Source organism: Martes martes (genome assembly GCF_963455335.1).
Source record: "Martes martes genome assembly, chromosome: 2".
Taxonomy (NCBI): Eukaryota; Metazoa; Chordata; class Mammalia; order Carnivora; family Mustelidae; genus Martes; species Martes martes.
This window is the reverse complement of record NC_137889.1, coordinates 201707436-201725662: the sequence shown is the minus strand read 5'-3', so window position 1 is coordinate 201725662 and position 18227 is coordinate 201707436. Positions and strand designations below refer to the sequence as shown.

General features: G+C 49.7%; 1 protein-coding gene across 1 annotated transcript in view; it reads right to left on the bottom strand.

The window, feature by feature from the left end:
- The window catches only part of FRAS1 (Fraser extracellular matrix complex subunit 1), a gene marked incomplete at its 5' end in the record, with an annotated part of 403879 nt that overhangs the window by 58661 nt on the left and 326991 nt on the right, over positions 1–18227 (bottom strand). Inside the window, 8 exons of the mRNA XM_080796111.1 lie at positions 104–263; positions 1668–1818; positions 3516–3629; positions 5571–5798; positions 7565–7705; positions 7897–8021; positions 16344–16523; positions 16782–16901. Of these exons, the coding sequence (XP_080652237.1) occupies positions 104–263; positions 1668–1818; positions 3516–3629; positions 5571–5798; positions 7565–7705; positions 7897–8021; positions 16344–16523; positions 16782–16901 (1219 nt within the window). The remainder of the gene's footprint in view (positions 1–103; positions 264–1667; positions 1819–3515; positions 3630–5570; positions 5799–7564; positions 7706–7896; positions 8022–16343; positions 16524–16781; positions 16902–18227) is intronic.

Here is an 18227-nt window from a genome sequence, read left to right as displayed (position 1 = left end):
CCACCATCATCAGATGACCAGAGCAGACCCCCACGTATTTCGATCTGATCTCCTCTGCTTGCCTGATTCACTTCTCGAGAACGAACACCAGTAACCCTTGTACCTGGTATGTTTAAAGCTGATGAGGGACCACTGAACGTGGAAGACATTGTCGCTGACCACATTGGGTTTACTGTCTTTCACCAGAAACTGAAAACTATCCATCATCTCACGGATCTTCTCCTCATGTAACACGTAACGGATCAATCCCAAGTTCACATCCTCTGTGAGAAAAAACACAGCATGATTTAACCCGGGGAGGGAAAGACAGCCTCATAGACGACATGCTGACATACCCAGCTTATTCTTCTAATGGGTTGTAGACAGAACTTAATTTCCCAAGAACCAAAAGGGACAGTAGTCTTAAAAATAAAGAAGTGTGTCTGCCAGATTTTAAAATAAAACCCCACAGCTCTGTGTGACAAAGAGCTGTCTTTATCCAGGAAATACCGCGATGCTATTGTAAAATAAGAATCCCAGGATCATGGCAAAAAAGTACCTTAATGAGTCTCTCTGGAATTCTAAAGGCAAATCTGAGAGCAAAGAGTCTTTGACTCCATCCTTTGGGTACACATGCTCACACTCACCCCTACTTCCTTCTAAATAAAGTTCTTTGAAGGTATGTGCTACTATGAGAAGCTGGGGTTGAATTAAAACAGCCTGTACACATGGCACCGATTAAAGTTTCTCTTCTAGGAGAGAACACAAGACTGGGAAAGGGAGACAAGGGAAATACGGTGCATGAGTTGTAAGGGGCAGTTTTTGCAATGACTGTTCAAGGTCAGGCCCATCCTCAAAAGAAGCCTGGAAGAGTCTGACATGCTTATAAGACTACTAAAATACAGGGATGCCTGGGTGGCTCAGTCGGGTAAGCGGCTGCCTCCAGCTCAGGTCATGATCCCAGAGTCCTGGGATCGAGTCCCGCATCAGGCTCCTTGCCCAGTGGGGAGCCTGTTCTCTCTCTGCCTCTGCCTGCACTTCTGCCTGCTTGTGCATGTGCTCTCACTCTCTCTCTCTGAAAAATAAATAAATAAAATCTTAAAGAAAAAAAGACTACTAAAATACAAAATGGTCCACTTGATGTGATTCAAAATAGGAAAATATTTCTGTTGAGTAATGTACCCCTGTTGATTTTAATTTCTTTGTGAAGACTTAAGAAACAACCCATGACCCTTCGAGAACAAAATTAAGCCACAAAGGATCACAGATATTTCATAAAGTATGGTTGTTGTTTTTGTTCTTTGTTTTGAAAGAAAACCAAGCACGTTGCACGCTTGAAACTAATTGAACATTTGTGTCAACCATGCTTCAATTAAAAAAAAGAAGAGGAAAACCAATCAACATCACGTGATCTTTCCACTAAATCTCGCCAAAACCTAAAACAATCTGGGAACTGAGCAAGCATGGTAAAGACAATTTTGTTTTCCTTTTGCCATAACTGAGAATATTAGGAAAAAGAAATCAGGAGAAGCAAAAATCCGAAGTTGGATGGTTAGACACTAAATGATCTATTTGCTTGCAAATAAATGACTTGAGGGTAAGTAGTTAGAAGTGGTTGTGAGAAACATCTGGGAGGCCGGGAAAGTTAGAAGTGATTTCTCCCACCTCTCCGTCCCCCAACTCCTCACCCTGTGTGAAAGTGACAGCAGCTCTGTCGGGCTGTAGCTTGTTCTCCACGTAACCGTGTTTGGGGCCGGCTGTTATCTCATAGACGAGATGCTGGTCCTCTGTGTCTGGGTCCATGGTCAGCAGTTCCTTCTTGGTGATCAAGTTGGTTGCCTGGAATAGAAACCCATTAAATTTAATTCCTGAGGTGGGAATAAAGCCAGACTGAGACCCTCTGACTCAGAATTAATTCAGTTCAACAATGATTTACTGAGTGCATTTACTGCATGGAAAACTCTGTCAGGATGGAAGAGACCACGAGGATTGCAGCCATCCCAGCCTCTGTCCTTGAGATGTTCACACTTTATTGGAAAAGAAAGGCTCGTGAGCGGGGAGATCGTGGCAAGAGCTGTAGCGGGAGATACAAAAAGAGTACTGTACACTTTGGGGGAGTGGGAGAGATTAATTCCATCCGGATCGGAGGAGGGATTTGAGGTGGCGGGATTTGAGTTTGGCCTTTAAGGAAGGTTGGAACTTTGAAATAATGACAAAATACAGGGAATGTGGCCATGTTATAGCCAATCACAATTCTTGAAATTGAGTAAGATAAATATATGATACCCCGATATTGCCCAAATATACTGGCTAAATTGTAAGTCACTCATTCATTCATTCAACAAATATTTACTAAGAGTAAAGGTCTGAGAGAAAAAGAAGGTGGTCAACAGTATTAAATAATAATAGATCCAGTAAAATAAGGACAGATACGTGACCTTTGGACTTGGCAAAATAAAGGTCATTACTGACTTTGGTAAGAGTCATTGCAGTAAAACAGAAGGGGGAAGTCGAAAACCATCTGGAGAATGTTGAGAAGAGAATGGGATGGTTCTGAATATGAGGAAGAAAACCAAATAAGGGATGAGAGGAAGCTGTAGTAAGTTAAAAAACCCCAACCAGTTCTGTAGAAAGCTACGGCAGAGCAGCTGCTCATGCAGACAACTGATCAGCTCCATGGAGATGAGAAAATCCACATCCTAGAGGGAATACTCCTCACAAAAGAAAAATCAGTTCTTGAGCTGAAGAAGTATGTGTGTTTCGGTGAGGATGCGGATTTAATGCTTGCCAGGTCACCCGGTAAGAATCGTGGCATACCTTAAAATGACAAAACTGGGATTTAGGAGCAGAAAGGAATTTCTAAACTAGAAGTCCTCTGAGGATACTCACCTACAAAATACCCACTTCTTCCCCATCTATGGCATATCCCAGATAGTCCCCGAAACGCATCCTCCCCTTCTTCTAGTTAACAAACTTCTAGCGAAGCCAGCGAGAGACCCTATTCCCAGCCTCTCAGATGCAACAGACGGAGCCATAGAACCAAATTCTTGCCAGAATAACGTGAGCACAAGTGATGTGTTTCATTCTGTATCACCTGCTTCAAACCAAGTTCCCTGCCGTCTACATCTCTGTTCTCTTCTTCCCGTGGGCGGGAATCTCGAGGGACAGCTGAGGAATGTTGACTATGCTGTCAGCAGCAACAACCCAGGGATGTCAGAATAATAAGACAGAAGGAATCTGGGTCTCTGAAAGGTCATGTAGAGCCCGGGACTGCCCACTTACTGCCACCGCATATGTGAGAGAAAAAATAAACTTGTACCTTGTTTGAGCTTCTGTCTTTTGAGGGTCATTTTGTAAGAACATCTCAAACTATATACAATCCTAACCAAACTCATGGAGCTTGCCAGTCTTAGGAAAATCAGCTCCCTTAGGGAGGGATAAACATGAGTCAAACTGGACTTCCACCCCTGTGTGGTCACAAATAAGGACTTAGCCCACGTTGGTTCACGTGAGTGTGGCAGATGGGAAGAGCTTACCTTGCCATCCATGTACTCCAGCCACTGGAGCCCCAGGTTGGTGACAATTCTAGGAGTGCCATCATCGACCGGGAGGATGTCTACTTGGAAATGCTGAGGTGCCGCTGTCTTAACCTGTGGGGGAAGCCAAAAGAGGAAAGTCATCATTCACAGACATCTGAAATATGTCATGTCCTACCGCATACAAAGCTGGCTCTCCTGACATCTGCTGGCACCTCAGAATGGGCAGCCATGCCAGTCTCCATTGCTTATCACCCTTGGCATGAGGCACAAAGAACTCTGATGGATCAAGTGGGGACAACGTGAGAAGAAAAGTTGGCTTTCACACACCCACGCATTCCTTATTTGGTTTCAAACAGCAAACAGTATTTTCCTTTCAATAACTCTTGTTAAAATTTTTGGGAGAGGTGGACTGATCTTACCATTGACATGCTAATGTCAAAATCTCCAGGTGGGATTCTGCCAGGTGTGAGAAGAAATTTCATGGAAGGATATTTTCTTTCCTTTTTTTTTTATTTTTTCCGTGAGAGAACTGTCCATATGGGGACGGGGGTGGCAGAGGAAAGCATTTGTGGGACCAGTGAAAAGAAACTGGTCTATAATTCCATTCTCATGCAGACCCACGTACACACACGCACGGCACGTATGTGGCGAGTCCAGCCCAGAACCTCTGTTTCTGGGAGGGTGAGGCACACGCCAGCACGCAGAGCAGCAAGACGCTGGCTTGTCAGTCTTTGGCAACCTTCCTAAATAATTTCCATTTCAAAAATAGTACAGTCCCTCTGGAGACCTACCACAACCTTTTATGTTTACCAGAGAGGAAGCCCTCTTGCTGATTCATCCTGAAATCTCTCTTCTCTTCTGAAAGTCAAATGAAGGGGGGAGCAGCTACGGTTCAGAAGAGAAAAAATAAAAACAATGACCCGCCAGGTGGTGAAGCCGTGCGGACACCAAAATGGCAGGAGATCCCAAGAGCCGTCTCACGGACACCTGGGCCAGCAGAGAATGACCTTCGTTCAGACTGTCGCTAGTGGATGCGGGGGATCTTGCTTCCAGGAGAGGAATCATTCCCAGCCAGCCTCCGGGTAGGAAAGGACCGCACGGGACTGAGGGGCTGACCCTTCTGGTGTCCAGAAACCCAGCAGGGCGGGAACGCATCGCTGCACCACACTGCTTCTGGGCCAGACACGGACCTGCGAGATGCGGGCGGTCCTCGGGCCCACCTCTCACCGCAGGCGCCGTTGTTGCCGGAGGAGGGCGAGGACCCCGCCGGAGACCCGGCTGAGGAGTGAAGCAGTGAGGAAAAACGGCAGGGAGGGGACGGAGAGGCCATCTTCAAGTTTCTTCCGGACACCTGAACCTTGGAAGGGAGCGATTCTCTTAGGGAAGGAAAGCTTTGACAAAAACTGCAGGACCTCAAGGGAAAAACACCTTCACCTGTTTCACCAGCTGGCCGAAAACGATGACAGCGGTGGTGATACAGGATGGTATTATAGCCAGAGCCCTACGTTGCCTGTGTAAAGCACTGGGCCAAGTGCTCTATGCACATCAGAAAGACAGACACCATCCCCATTTTATAGACATTTCAGCTAGTTAGTGAGAAAACCAGAATTTAAATCAGTGTCTTTCAGAGGTGAAAGCCATACTCTTAACCAGGTTATTCTTCATAATATTGAACAACTCTGGCTGGCTGAGGGCACACGTAAAAGAGAAAGACAATCTAGAATCCTTTGAGATTAGCGACTCGAATTAGATGGAAGGAAGATGAAACGAGTCAACAGTGGGCCAAAGGAAAAAGAGAAATAATGACCGTCACAGGAACAATCACTATCACCCTTTGTTGTGCCCTTTGATCCTTAGACTAACTGAAGCTGGTGATTGGTATCGTACCCATTTCACAGATGGAAAGTTGAGGCTTCGAGAAGTTAACCAACATGCCCAGGCCCGATTAGAGACAGAATAAAAACAATGCTATTCTCGGCTGAGAAATGCCCCGTGCGGCTTCTGGACAGCTTCCGGCGCCCTCCGCCTCTCTCCGCCGTCTGCGCCCCTCACCTCTTTCCCTCCTTCCTCAATGATGAAGAAGGGGTTTGTCCCGTCCGCCACGGTGAAGGTGAACCGGTCTCTGAGGGAGTTGCTGCCATCGTGGCTGTAGCTAACCCGCTTCTGGTAGATGTCTTCCATGGTGAAGGTGGACGCGGGCCAGAAGCGCTGCCCGTTGGTGGCCCGCTCGATGGTGCCGTGCTGCGGGGGCTGCACAAGGCTGAACGTGACAGACTCGGCCTGTCAAGGAGCAGAGGGAAGTTTGTAACAGAAACCAGATTTGTTTTCATCTGGAAGATTTATTTACTTATTTGATGGGCAGGGGAGGGGCAGAGGGAGAGAAGCCTCTTGCAGACTCCCTGCTGAGCGTCGAGCCCAACATAGGCCTCGATCCCACAACTCCCGTGATCGTGACCTGAGCCAAAACCAAGACTTGGACGCTTAACCGCCTGAGCCGCCCAGATGCCCCAAACCAGACTTGTGAGGGACGGCCAGCAGGCGGTCAAGGGTGGTCAAACCTAAAGATGTTTATGAAGTAAGAATTGCATTTTCTTGAGACATATCAAAAATAAAACTAAGGAGAGAAACTGTATTGGGTATTACACTTGAACTTATGTTCTGGTGCCTTCTGGGGTCAGACTAAGACATTTAAATTTGTCTTTTAGGGGTCATAAGGGAAAATCTGAATTTTTTACCTCTACTAGGGTGATAGGAGCTAGACCTTCTATAACTACTCATTTCCTTCCCAACCCCCCCACAACTTTTCCAAAATTCTCATATATAGAATCCCATATGCCTCAAACAGAAGCTAATTTCCCATTTCTAATTGCAGCTTCAAGGGTGAGACACAGAAGAAAAAATAAAAGATGCAGAAAACCATGCTCAAGCCTCCCCAATGACTTGCCACCAACTTAGAATAAAATGCAAAGGCCTGACCTGGGCCAGCGAGGCCCCCCTCTGCGACCTGGTGGCAGGGTTCCTCTCTGGCTGCCTCCTTTCCGCCTGCTTGCTCCCTGGAACCAGCCTCTTTGCTCCTTTGTTGTGACTCCACGGTTCCAAGCACACTTGACCGCAGGGCCTTTGTGCTCCTGGCTTTGCTCCGAGAGTAACTCAGACAACCGCATCGCTTGCTTCAACCTCCTGTTATTTCTGCTCAAATATCAGCTCCTCAGAGACTTCTCTGACCGTCTGTCTAAAAGATCACACCCTCCAATCTCTGTCTTCTTTATCTTGCTCTGTTTTTTAATTCATAGCCCTCATCATCTCCGACGCGGTATTATACGTTCTTGACCGTTCCCCGAACCAAAGGCTGAAAACTCCCTAAGGCTGGAGCTGGGGTGAGTTCACAGCCCCGTCCGTAGCACCTGGCGCACAGGCGGGCACGTACCGGTGACCAGTATTTTTGAGAATAAGTGAAAGAACGAGCGCCGGCACAGGGAAGGGGCGGGGAGCTACGGACAGGCGACGGCCCTCCGTGAGAGCCAAGTCAGGCCAGAACGTCAGACTCTGAAAGCATCATGGGGATAAGAGTTTAGTCTCTTTGTGCCCTGTTGTACTGAATAAAGCCTACTTCTTGGAGGAAGTGCAAATCGCAATATTCCATTGTCATTCAGAGAAGTCTGAATGAAGGAGGTAAATGATAGGAAAAATGAATAGATGCCCCAAACCCTTGTTTGCTCCAATAAGAAAGAATAAAAAAACTGGCTAAAAGGTCATCTATCTAATTTTCTAGGAATCACATAAAAAAAAATCAGCATGTTAAGGGGTTGTTTCTGGTAATCAGGGGAGAAAGTGAATGTATTTAGGAGTTCAGAAAGGATTTAAAAACAACTCGATCTCAAATATATTAGCTTCTCTTTTGCAGAAGGCCACAGTGTCCTCTGATTTCTATCCTATCAAGGATGCTTGCACTAACCTCGCTACTCTGCCCTACCCCCAGGGACACAGAATCCCGGTGTGACAGATCAGCCCTCATTCAGCCGGAGAACCAAGGGGATTGCTTTTACCTCTGTGTCTGCATCCACCGCCTCGAGCTCAAACTCGGTGATGGTCTTCCTCACACCCTCCTGCACCCGCAGGCCCAGGTTCCGTACAACAGGGAGCGAATCGTCCACAGGGCGTATGGTGATGTGGAAAGTCTGGGTCACCTAAACGGCAGAGAGTGCACGTGGGACACCTGTCCCCGGCGCCCACCTAAGTAGAAAGTAGGTGCTCTCTCTCCACTATTTTTGGGTGAGAGCAGGGAGAGTGAAGCTCGCAGAGTTTCTTTGCACACTCCCTTCAAAGAAGACTTCCGAGTCAGAACCCACTCCCTGAGGGGACGGAGTGCCTTGCCTACCTCACTGATGCCATCGGAGAGCGTAAAGCTGAAGGCGTCGGAGTGTTTCTCAGAGTCACTGGAGTGGACATACTGGATGTTGCGTGAAGTCAGGTCAGCTTGAGTAAAGGAACGAATCTGGGTACCTAGCAGAAGGGTAAGCGAGAACCAGAGAAAGGATGTCAAAACGCTCGCCATACTTCTAATGCCAGAGAAATGCCGTACTCTCACCAGACGGAGCCCTTTGTGTATCTTTTATAGCATTTACGTGCTTCTCTGAGAACTTGTGCTAGAGTCTTCTGTGTATCTTCTTCCCTACCACAGCATATGTTCCGTGGGAGCACATGTTAACTTAATTATCTGGCTTCTGCTATGCGCCAAGCCAACAGCAGGTGCTCAATACACGTTCCTCTCCTTTCTCTGGGGGTTTATGTATGCAGGTCAAATCTGTGAAATGTAGAGCCATTGCCTTAGTCTCCAAACTCCTCTCTCCTAAGTTTTATATGCCCCCATGGCCTCATAGTCCTTTCTGGAAACCTGTCCTAATTTTTAATATTGTGCGATGGTTTCGCTTTCGAACACTCGAGACTTGGGCTTGGCTACACACAAGCTTTTCTCTGTGACTGGCGAGCCTGGCCTCCAGGATTTCCGTGGATATTCTGCAAGGCCCCTCTCATCTCCCTGGTGGTGTGATTTCCAGCTTCTCATATACCACCCGGGCCAGGCTGGCAGCTACAAAACCTTACTGGCATGACTGTGGGGTTGGCGCAATCATTCTATCTCAACTCTTAAGTGACCTAAAACACCAGCATCCTTTCAGAACATGATAAAGAGGATACACATTAAATTTTTTTCAGACTTGTTTTAAAAGGTAAAAAAAAAATCTCAAGTGATTTTTAGATAATGCCAACATAGCTCACAAATGAGTAACATCTTATGTTTTTAAATGTCCCGCAACATTGAGCAAAACAGCCCGGAATTCTTGCTTCTATCTTAGGGCTTCTGTGGCTCATGGTCTGTGCCAGCCAAGACGGAAACAAAACCGCATCTTTTATTCCCTCAGCGCAAATTCCCTCTTTCCAATTCTGGGTGTTGGGTTATTAATCTATTGAATCTAGTCCTTTGGTTTGGTCCTGAAATTCATTTGCTGCTTCCTCAGACATATTATTTATTACTGTTAATCCTGGCAAAACCAGTTTGGCTTTTCAGTTAAAAAAAAAACACAGAGATTCCACTTTGACTGTTTTACATTTAACTGGGACATCAATATCACTGGCTTTATCTTTCTTAAAAAAAAAAAAATCAACCTGCATGGTTTACATTTGCAACTCTCTTTATCATCTGAAATTTGTTACCTAGATACAACAGCTTTCTGAATATTGGGGCATTATTTTCTTTTGATGTGGAGGCATTTGATATTTCTGTGCTTGCTACATCGGCTGTTGACAGGCAAAAAATGCGGCCCCCTGTCTTAACGCTTTGTCTTGTGGATCTAGACAGAAATCCATACATTCTTTAAAAATTTAATAACTTCAGACTGTCTGCACTGAGAAATTTAAATCTCTTTCCCTGCTGTGAATCTATCCCTACAGCTCATGGGGAAATACTTGTCTGGATTCTCACAGTCAACTGGCCACCTGCTTCCCTGTTCCCTTTATACACATTGTTAGTCTGAGAGTGATTAAGAAAGGTGATAGATTTTTCCTTCTTGGAAAGCAAGGTTTGGAATTGATCTTTCCTTTTCTTAACATTTCTTATCGAGAAGAAACTGACATATAATAAATTGCACATATTTAAAGTGCACAATTTCACGAGCTTTGGCACATCCATGAAACCATCACCTTAATCAGCATAGTGAACATATCCATCACCCCCCAAATTTCCTGACACTCTGTAATTCTTCCATTCTTCCCTTTCTTGTCCCCTACCCTCTCCCAAAGCAACAAAGCAATTATTTTCTGTAACTATAGATTGGTTGGATTTTTTGTAACTATTTTCAAATTAGAATCACAGAATATATACTATTTTATGCATGGTTTCTTTCACTTTACATAATTATTTTGAGTTTTACCCCTCTCGCAGCATGCCCGAATAGTTTTTTCTTCTTTATTGCTGAGTAGTATTCGATTGTACGGCTGTGTCCTACAATCAATGTGTCAAACAAACAACGTGTTTGTTTCTTCACCCACCTGTTGTTGGACATTTAGGTCATTCCTAGTTTTGTGCTATTGCAAATAAAGCTGCTATGATCATTTGTGCCCAAGTCTTGGTATGGGCATAAGTTTTTATTCTTGGATAAATCTCTAAGGGTGGAATGGTGGGACTATATGTTAGGCACCTGCTTTACTTTCTGGGAAACTGCCAAACTAAGTGGGTTTTTAAAAAATATTTTATAAATATAAATTTATACTTATAAAATAATTTTCTATCTTCCTACTTCCACTAGCAGCATATGAGAGCTCTAGGCTTGATCTTCCCAGCTCAACCAGCCAACACTGAGCACCGACCACGTGCAGAACACTGTTTCAGGCTTGCTTGTGTACGCTGCGTTTTCTCTTTTAACTGTTCTGGGAGGCCAAGGTTGGTGTATTACCTCCATTTTTCTCTATTATGACACGAGTAAAATTAGAAACGCAGTGTGACCTACTCAAGGTCTCGCACAGCGAGTACGAGGGCACTACCGGGGTGAAACTCAAGGTTGTCCAGCTCCAAAGTTAGCCCTTGCCAGGAATACTTTTTGAACAACTCATCTAACCTTTTCAGGCTGGGCAAGGAGCCTCTTGGATTTTACTTTCATCCCTTACTTTTTTTTTCAGTGTAAGAGTAACACATGCCTATTAAAGAGAATGTGAAAAACACGGAAATGCGGTAAAGAATTCCCAAAGCCACTCGTGGATGCACCCTGAAGTATCACCATCGTAATATTTTTAATTGAATCATTTCTTCTGGAGTACTTTTATGGCTGTAGCATTTTTCTTGTCTGAAATGCTGATTTTGATGGGGTATTTAATATGATCACTTAAGTGATGTCCCTAACGTCGTGCCAGAGGGTCATGAGGGGCATCTGCAGCAGAAGCTTCAAGAGGACAAGACTTCTGCTGTTTCTTCACCCCTGGGCGCCTACAATAGCGCCGGGCACACAGTAGGTGCTCAAAACGTGCTTGGCGAAGGCACTCGGGTCGTCCACTATAATTGATGGCTGTCTAAGAGGTCCCACTGAGCCCAGATTTTCCATCTCTGCAAACTTAAAAAAACATTCCAGCCTCTGCTAATTGGGTAGCGGAAGGCTTCAGCCGCTCGCCACCAAGACGGCATTTCTGACAACGTGATGCCCCTCCTGCCTGTCAGGGCAGGTCGTTACCGTTTGAGACATCCTGGAGGACTTTCACCGCATGGAAGACGCTCCCCGTTACCAGCCCGCTGGCCGGGCTGTGCGTCCGGCCGTACGCCGGAGGCGCACGGCAGCCCCGTCCGTTTTTCCAGCTCCCCCGGAGGGCCAGCCCGTTAGGGAAAGCGCAGTCCGGGTCAGGAAGCGCGCACGGATGCCGCCTCCTGAAGGAACTGCCTTCCTCCCAGGACGGTCGGCCACCGCCTCGGCCTTCCTGCTTTCTGCAGAGCCGGGGACGGCGCAGGCTCGGCCGGCCGGAGACCCTCACTCTTCTGCTCCAGCTTTTCTTCAAAGCCCCCCGGTAGGGAGCGATAGTGCGCCCCCCCCCCCGTTCATACACTGAAGTCCTGACCCTCAGTACCTCACCGTGTGGGATCACTGCATATGCATGTGGTTAAGATGTGGTCACTGGGGCGCCTGGGTGGCTCAGTGGGTTAAAGCCTCTGCCTTCGGCTCAGGTCATGATCCCAGGGTCCTGGGATCGAGCCCCACGTCGGGCTCTCTGCTCAGCGGGGAGCCTACTTCCTCCCCTCTCTGCCTGCCTCTCTGCCTACTTGTGATCTCTCTCTGTCAAATAAATAAATAAAATCTTAAAAAAAAAAAAAAAAGATGTGGTCACGGAACGGGGCCCCAACCCAATCTGAGGAGCGTCCCTGCAGGAGGGGAGAGTTTGCCACAGGCACACGCGGACAGCGAGCGCGGCCCGCGAGCGCCAGGACGGTCAACTCTAAGACGCCGAGGAGAGAGGCCTGGGACAGGTTCTCCTCGACGCTGCGGGCAGCGCGACCTCCGACGTCCAGCCCCGGATCCGCGGGACAACGTGTTCCCTTTGTTACGTCGCTCAGTCTGGGGCACCGTGTTCCGGGAGTCTCAGCCCCCTCGTATGTCTCTGTTCCTGAGGAGAACCCAAAGCTGTCTCCTCTTTTGCTTGGTGTCACCACCCGAGAGAGGCGGGGGAACGCCTCTGCTAAAGCTTCACCTCTGCGAGGTCCTTCCTGACTCAGCCCCACGCCTCTCTCCGGCGGAGCCCGCCACCGTCCTGTCACGCTGTGTCGTGTCGCGGAGACACGTGTGCGCGTGTCCGTCCCCGCGTGTCCCTGTCCCTAAACAAACCCTCTCCCGCAGGAGCCGCTCAGCGCCTGTTCGGGGAGGCGAGACCCGGGGTCGAGCTGGAGCGCGCTCCCCCCGCCCCCCCCCCCCCCGACTCTGAAACACAACTTCTCCCTGTCAGCGAAGCCACCGGGTGCCTGGTCGGGTCTCCCACCCCCACCGCCTCGCGGCGGCGCCTGACCACCCTCTTGGCCCGGGGGTGACATGCGATCCGCCGCGACCCTCCTAACACAGACACCGGCGTGGGCTCCCCGGCCTTTGTCCCTTATTGCCGCCTGGGAAATGACAGCAGTCACAGGAGTCCCTCGGACCCGAGATGGGAGCCTCATCTCGGGCTTCACTGAGACATTCAGGCCACCGGGGCCCCCGCCTCTGGATTTTTCTGTGGCAGAACATTAACTTCTTGTTCGAGGCACGGCCGTTTGGGTCTCTCTGCGTCAGAGGCTCAGCTCCTTTCCTAATAATCTAACTTCTTGCTCTGATGCCACGAGAAAAAGCGGTCCTCAGAGTCCCCGGCGGGAGGCTGTGGCCCCGCAGCCTGGCCGAGGGCACACACGGCGCCTCGCTCTCTCGCACGCCCGGAGGCAGCAGGCCCGGGTCTGTCTTCGCACACTTTGCGCAGGCATGTGGCTCCCCGCATCCGCTCGGGGGAAGAAAACGGGGTCCTCACACCTTCCCCGTCCGTCTGACGGGAACAGTCGACCGCCCCGCGGGCTGGGACGGACGCGAACGGGGCCACTTCAGAGCTGACCTGCGCGAGGGCATCTGCGGGCGTGTGGAAACCCATACATCCGAGAGGCCCAAAACGGCCGCGAGCCCGCTCGGCCAGACGGGCCTGGCGTGCGCCCGCTCTTCGGAAAGCGCCGGCCGGCCCGCCCCGGCCCCCGCCAGACCGTCCTCACCACTGAGGCGAAGCGGGGGTGCGGGCTGTCTCCTCTGAGCTGCGCCCGCCGCCTCACGAGAGGGATGCGAGGTGTCAACGTGCGAGTCCTCTGAAGGGACACTTTTCACATCGAGAAAGAATCAAGGTCACGACTATGTTCTCGCTTAGGGCAGACGGGGAAGGTGAGGCTTCCGGCCAAATGCTCCCGAAAGGGCGCGGAATGGGCTTGGCGGGGCAGGAGGGGCAGAGAGCCGGGTCCCAGCCGCAGTGGGAAGGGTCCGCGAGCGGAAGGGGCAGGGGCGGCCTGCTCGGATCTGGCCGCAGAGAGTGACTGGAAGAAGGTCTTCAGAACACCCGGCGGGGGCGGGTCGGGTGGGTGGGGAAGTCAGGCCTGGTGGCAAAGGGCGGGTGCGGGGCAGTGTCCCGGGGAGGGGGAGCGCCCCGTTATCTTTGGAGGGTGTCTCCCCGAGAGAAGGGAGAAGTGTGGTCACCACGAGTCTCTCCCTAGGCAGCCCGGGCCTGGTGGTGGCCGCCAGAATCCAAGCCCAGGGAAGGCTGAGATTGTAAAAACAGAACAGGAGGAACGGAGGCGGCCTCGCACGGAGCCCTTAACGCAGCCCCGGTCAAAGACGAGCGAGGGCTGGGAGGGACCCGCAGCCGGGCCGCTGACAGTGCCCCGCCGGGGGCTCCGTGCTTTCCGAGCTGCAGAGGGTAGGCGCAGCTGCCCCCCACGGCGGCCAAGAGTCTGCCCTTTCTTCTTCCCCGAGATACAATCGGCAACCTGACAGGATGCTGGCAGAAGCGATCAGCTCATGAATTAGTTATCGAATGTCTTCTGCAGCCAAGGTCTTAGGAGGGCGGACGTGCGTTCTTCTCCCAGGATCCTCAGGACGAAGCACAGGCCGTGCGCTCCCCGCGCACCAGGGATTTCGGCCGATCTCTCCGACCTTCCCCACACCCTCCCACCAGACACTCACAACACCTCCCCGTCCGCCAGCACCTCACCGTCCCGCGCTCTGCCCCTCCCCTGCTCTGCCACACGACCCTCCACCCCCGAAGCCCGCCCCCCGACAGAGCGCCCTCCCATTCACCCTGCTCACTCGCTGGTCTCGCCGCCTCTGGAATGCGAGGTGCCAGGTGGATCCCACCCCGGGTGTTAAACCCACGATCCCTCCGACCTCAACACCCTTTCAACGGCGGCATGGCGGGGCCTGCAGTCTCCTCGGACATCTGGTCAAATGTCACCTTGTAACAGGGAGTTCTCCCCTCACCCCCTCACTCCCCGCACCCTGGAATGCTCGTATTTCTCCCCTAAAATACGCGTAGCCGTTGATAACCGATCGATCTGTGCCTGTTTGCTCATGGTCTGACCCCCGATATTAGAGAGAGTAGAAGCCCGGTGAGTCGGTCCCCTATTTTGTTACTCCCCTGGCTGAATGAAGGAAGGATCTGGAGCCTGAAATCCAAAGGACGCAAACCACTGGTGCCTCTACAGTGTAGGAAACAAAGACAACTCCACCTTCAGACGGCTCATCCGGCAAGCGTCTCCAGGGCCTCAGGTCCATTCAGCGGCCACGTTCTACAGGTTCTGCCCCCGAAATCCTTCCCTCCCTCCCGCTCTCCACCGACTGCTGTTGACTGAACACAGTTTGCCGGGCGCTGGGCACGATCTCTTACATGGTTCTCATCTTCCCATCCCCACAACCGCCCCCCCAGGGGAAGCTTCACTACCTCCTACCGGGCCAGATGCGAGACGTCTGACCCATTGTCACTGCTCCCCTCGCTTTCGTCCTGTCCATCTGCTAGCACTGGATCAACGTCACTTTCCTCCCTGCTCAGAATTCTGCAGTGACTCTCTGTCACCTGTTGAGTTACGCAGGGATCACTCATCCCAGCTCTGAAGACCTCGTAAGATCTCAGTCTACCCATGGGCCACATCCACTCCTATTTCAGAATACAAGCTTTAGCTAAACCTGTCCACTCACCATTTTTTGAATGTGCCCACATGCCATTCTCGTCTTTGAAAGTAACACCATTTCTGTCTGCTCAAACTTTCCTTCCAAGGGCCAATTTTTTTTTTTAAAGATTTTATTTATTTGTCAGAGAGAGAGAAATAGAGAGAGAGCACAAGCAGGGGGAGCAGCAGGCAGAGGGAGAAGCAGGCTCTCCACTGAACAAGGAGCCCAATGTGGGACTCGAACCTAGGACCCCGGGACCATGACCCAAGCCGAAGGCAGACGCTTAACCGACTGAGCCACCTGGGCGCCCTCTAAGGGGGCTTTTAAACGCCATCACTGTGCACCTTCCTACCTAATGCAGCCTCTCCCATTTTTGAACTTCTAGGACACCAGGTTTACACAGTTCTGAAAATACCTGCCGTATTTCTTTCTTTTTTTTTTTTTTTTTTAAAGATTTTATTTCTTTATTTGACAGACATAGATCACAAGTAGGCAGAGAGGCAGGCAGAGAGAGAGAGGGGAGGAAGCAGGCTCCCTGCTGAGCAGAGAGCCCGATGCGGGGCTCGATCCCAGGACCCTGGGATCATGACCTGAGCCGAAGGCAGAGGCTTTAACCCACTGAGCCACCCAGGCGCCCCACCTGCCGTATTTCTTATCAGTGGTTATAGGCAGAGGTTCCTTATCTCGTCCAACAGAGCACACTGGAGGGGGAGGGACCTCCTCTATCTTTTTTTGCCCCCCTCAGCAGCAGCTCAACTAGAATCTTGCCCAATACACATGCTCACTGGATACTTCCTGAATTACATTTTTTAAACGTGGTGCATCATAACTGTGCCAGGTGCTCAGACTTTAGAAGAATGGTTTTGCAGTGTTTGCCCTAAAGGAATTGACAATCTGGTCATGGAGACAGACTGCTTACATAAAGTTGTAATTGTCTATTCAACTTCCAGCAAGGAATTATTGAGCATCTACTGTGTGCCAAGTATGATACAAAGCAGTACATAATGGTCAAAATCAACAAGGCAAAAATAAATACTAACCAAGGCAGATTCTAGGTGTGTGTGGCTTACCCCCAACACTTACCAAATCCCACCTTTTGGTTGGATGAAGCAAGAGAGGACAGGCTTACCTGGTGACGCGGCATGTTCCAGGTGGCCCAGCTCGGGCTGTCTCGTGATGGTATAGATCAGTTCTGTCGGCGTACTCTCCTGGTCAGTGGCAGAGAGCTGCAGAGCGGTGATTTTCTCCACTGAGTTCTCATCCAAGACCAGCCCTTTGTTGGTGGTGATGACCGGTGGGGAATTGTCTTCTGAAAATGTCAGAAATAGTGGTTGGAAAGGGGATCCTTTCAGCCTCCTTTCTTCAGTTCTGGGTGTGGGGCCCAGGAGTAAAATCAGAATAATCCTTGGACCTGTCCCTCAAAGAGAGCCCCAAGGAGCCAGAGCTCCATGCTACAGAGGGGACAGGGTTCCAGAGTCCCACGGAGCTGGGTAACAAGGTGAGCACAGTGTACACTCTATGACCTCAGACCTTTTGGAATATTTTTAGAAACCCAACACCCCCTTACCCAAAACACTGATGGAAAACGACTGGCCCATCAGCGTGTTGCCTTCACCATCAACCACATCAAATTTAAAAGCAAAGCTCCCGCCAGATTCTCCTTTCCCGTGTCTGTATTCCACTTGGCCTGTAAAAAAGGAAAAGATAATGAAGATTCACTGTCCGTGCTTTCTGCCCTTATTTCTGAAGCGGGAAGTGGGAATCGGATTGGTATTCACGCCAATGACCCCATTAACGCCTTCCTCTCTTGGACATTGCTTTAGACATTTTAATCTGAAGTTTTCAATTCCTCCCTTTCCCCTCCCACTCTTGACTTCCTCCTCATCAAAAACACTCTCATAATGAAATCAGCCCAAGTACCACCGTTGATGGAGGCTCAGCTTTTGGGAAAGACTCGAAGGAAGTAACCTCGTGGAAAATGCGCAGCGATGCCACCTGCATCATGGGCCAGATACCCATGTCATGGGGCCCGTATTCTCCCAGAGCTCCTCACTCCCACTTCCCAGGGCAGCCTTAAGTCATTTCTGAAACAGCACTGAATACAGCTCCAACCAACAAGTTAACGGATTCATTCTACATACTCGTCACAAAGATCCACGGGGAGAAGTACAAACCCGACATTTTTGTTCAGCCCCCGCGTCACCTCCAGGTACCTCACGATGTAAATGTCACCAAACATCTGGGGGGAGGTACCCAGTCTCATTCTTACAAAGAGACACTGAGGCCGAGAATGATTAAGGAACTATTATCGCGTGGTCTACTCCAGGCCCTTCGGCAAAGTACAGACGGGCCCAGTGAGAATTCGATGGTGACTCATCTGAGTGTCAGCGCAAGGACAAGACCCTTATTTCTGCTCCTCGGGGCCCTGTTTCCATCTCCAAATGGAATTGCACATTGGCCCATGACTTCGGGTTACTTTTTTTCCCCCACGATGTAACCTCTCCCTTACTCCTGAAAGAACTGTCCAGTAACGCCGGAGCATTTAACATTTATGCTTCTACGTTACATCAGCATTTCCTGGAGAAGGGATGGGCTATGTCATCTCCCCGGGGCAGCTCCGATTTATGCCCTTCCATTTTGCTTAGTTCATTAACTTGTGCTCTTTGGGGAGCTGAAAAGAGACATAAATCGTTCACCCCAGGCAGGCGTAACTCCACCTTCGTCCCGATTCACTTCCTTTCCCTTCTCTCTCTCACACACACTTTTTAGCATCATCGCAAGTCAAAATGGTTTTTTTTCCTCCATAATAGCCCCAAATTTCATCAATGCTATGTCAAAGCATGAACACATTTTAGCCAAGAAGGACGGTCTTTTTTTTTTTAAACAAAAATTGGAGGACACAAGAAAGAATAAATGAAACTACAACCAGCTCTCATTCAAAACAAAGAGTGCAGTTTACGGCCACAAGCCACCAGGCGTTTAACTCCCATTCGCTGCTGTGGGTGGACTCTAA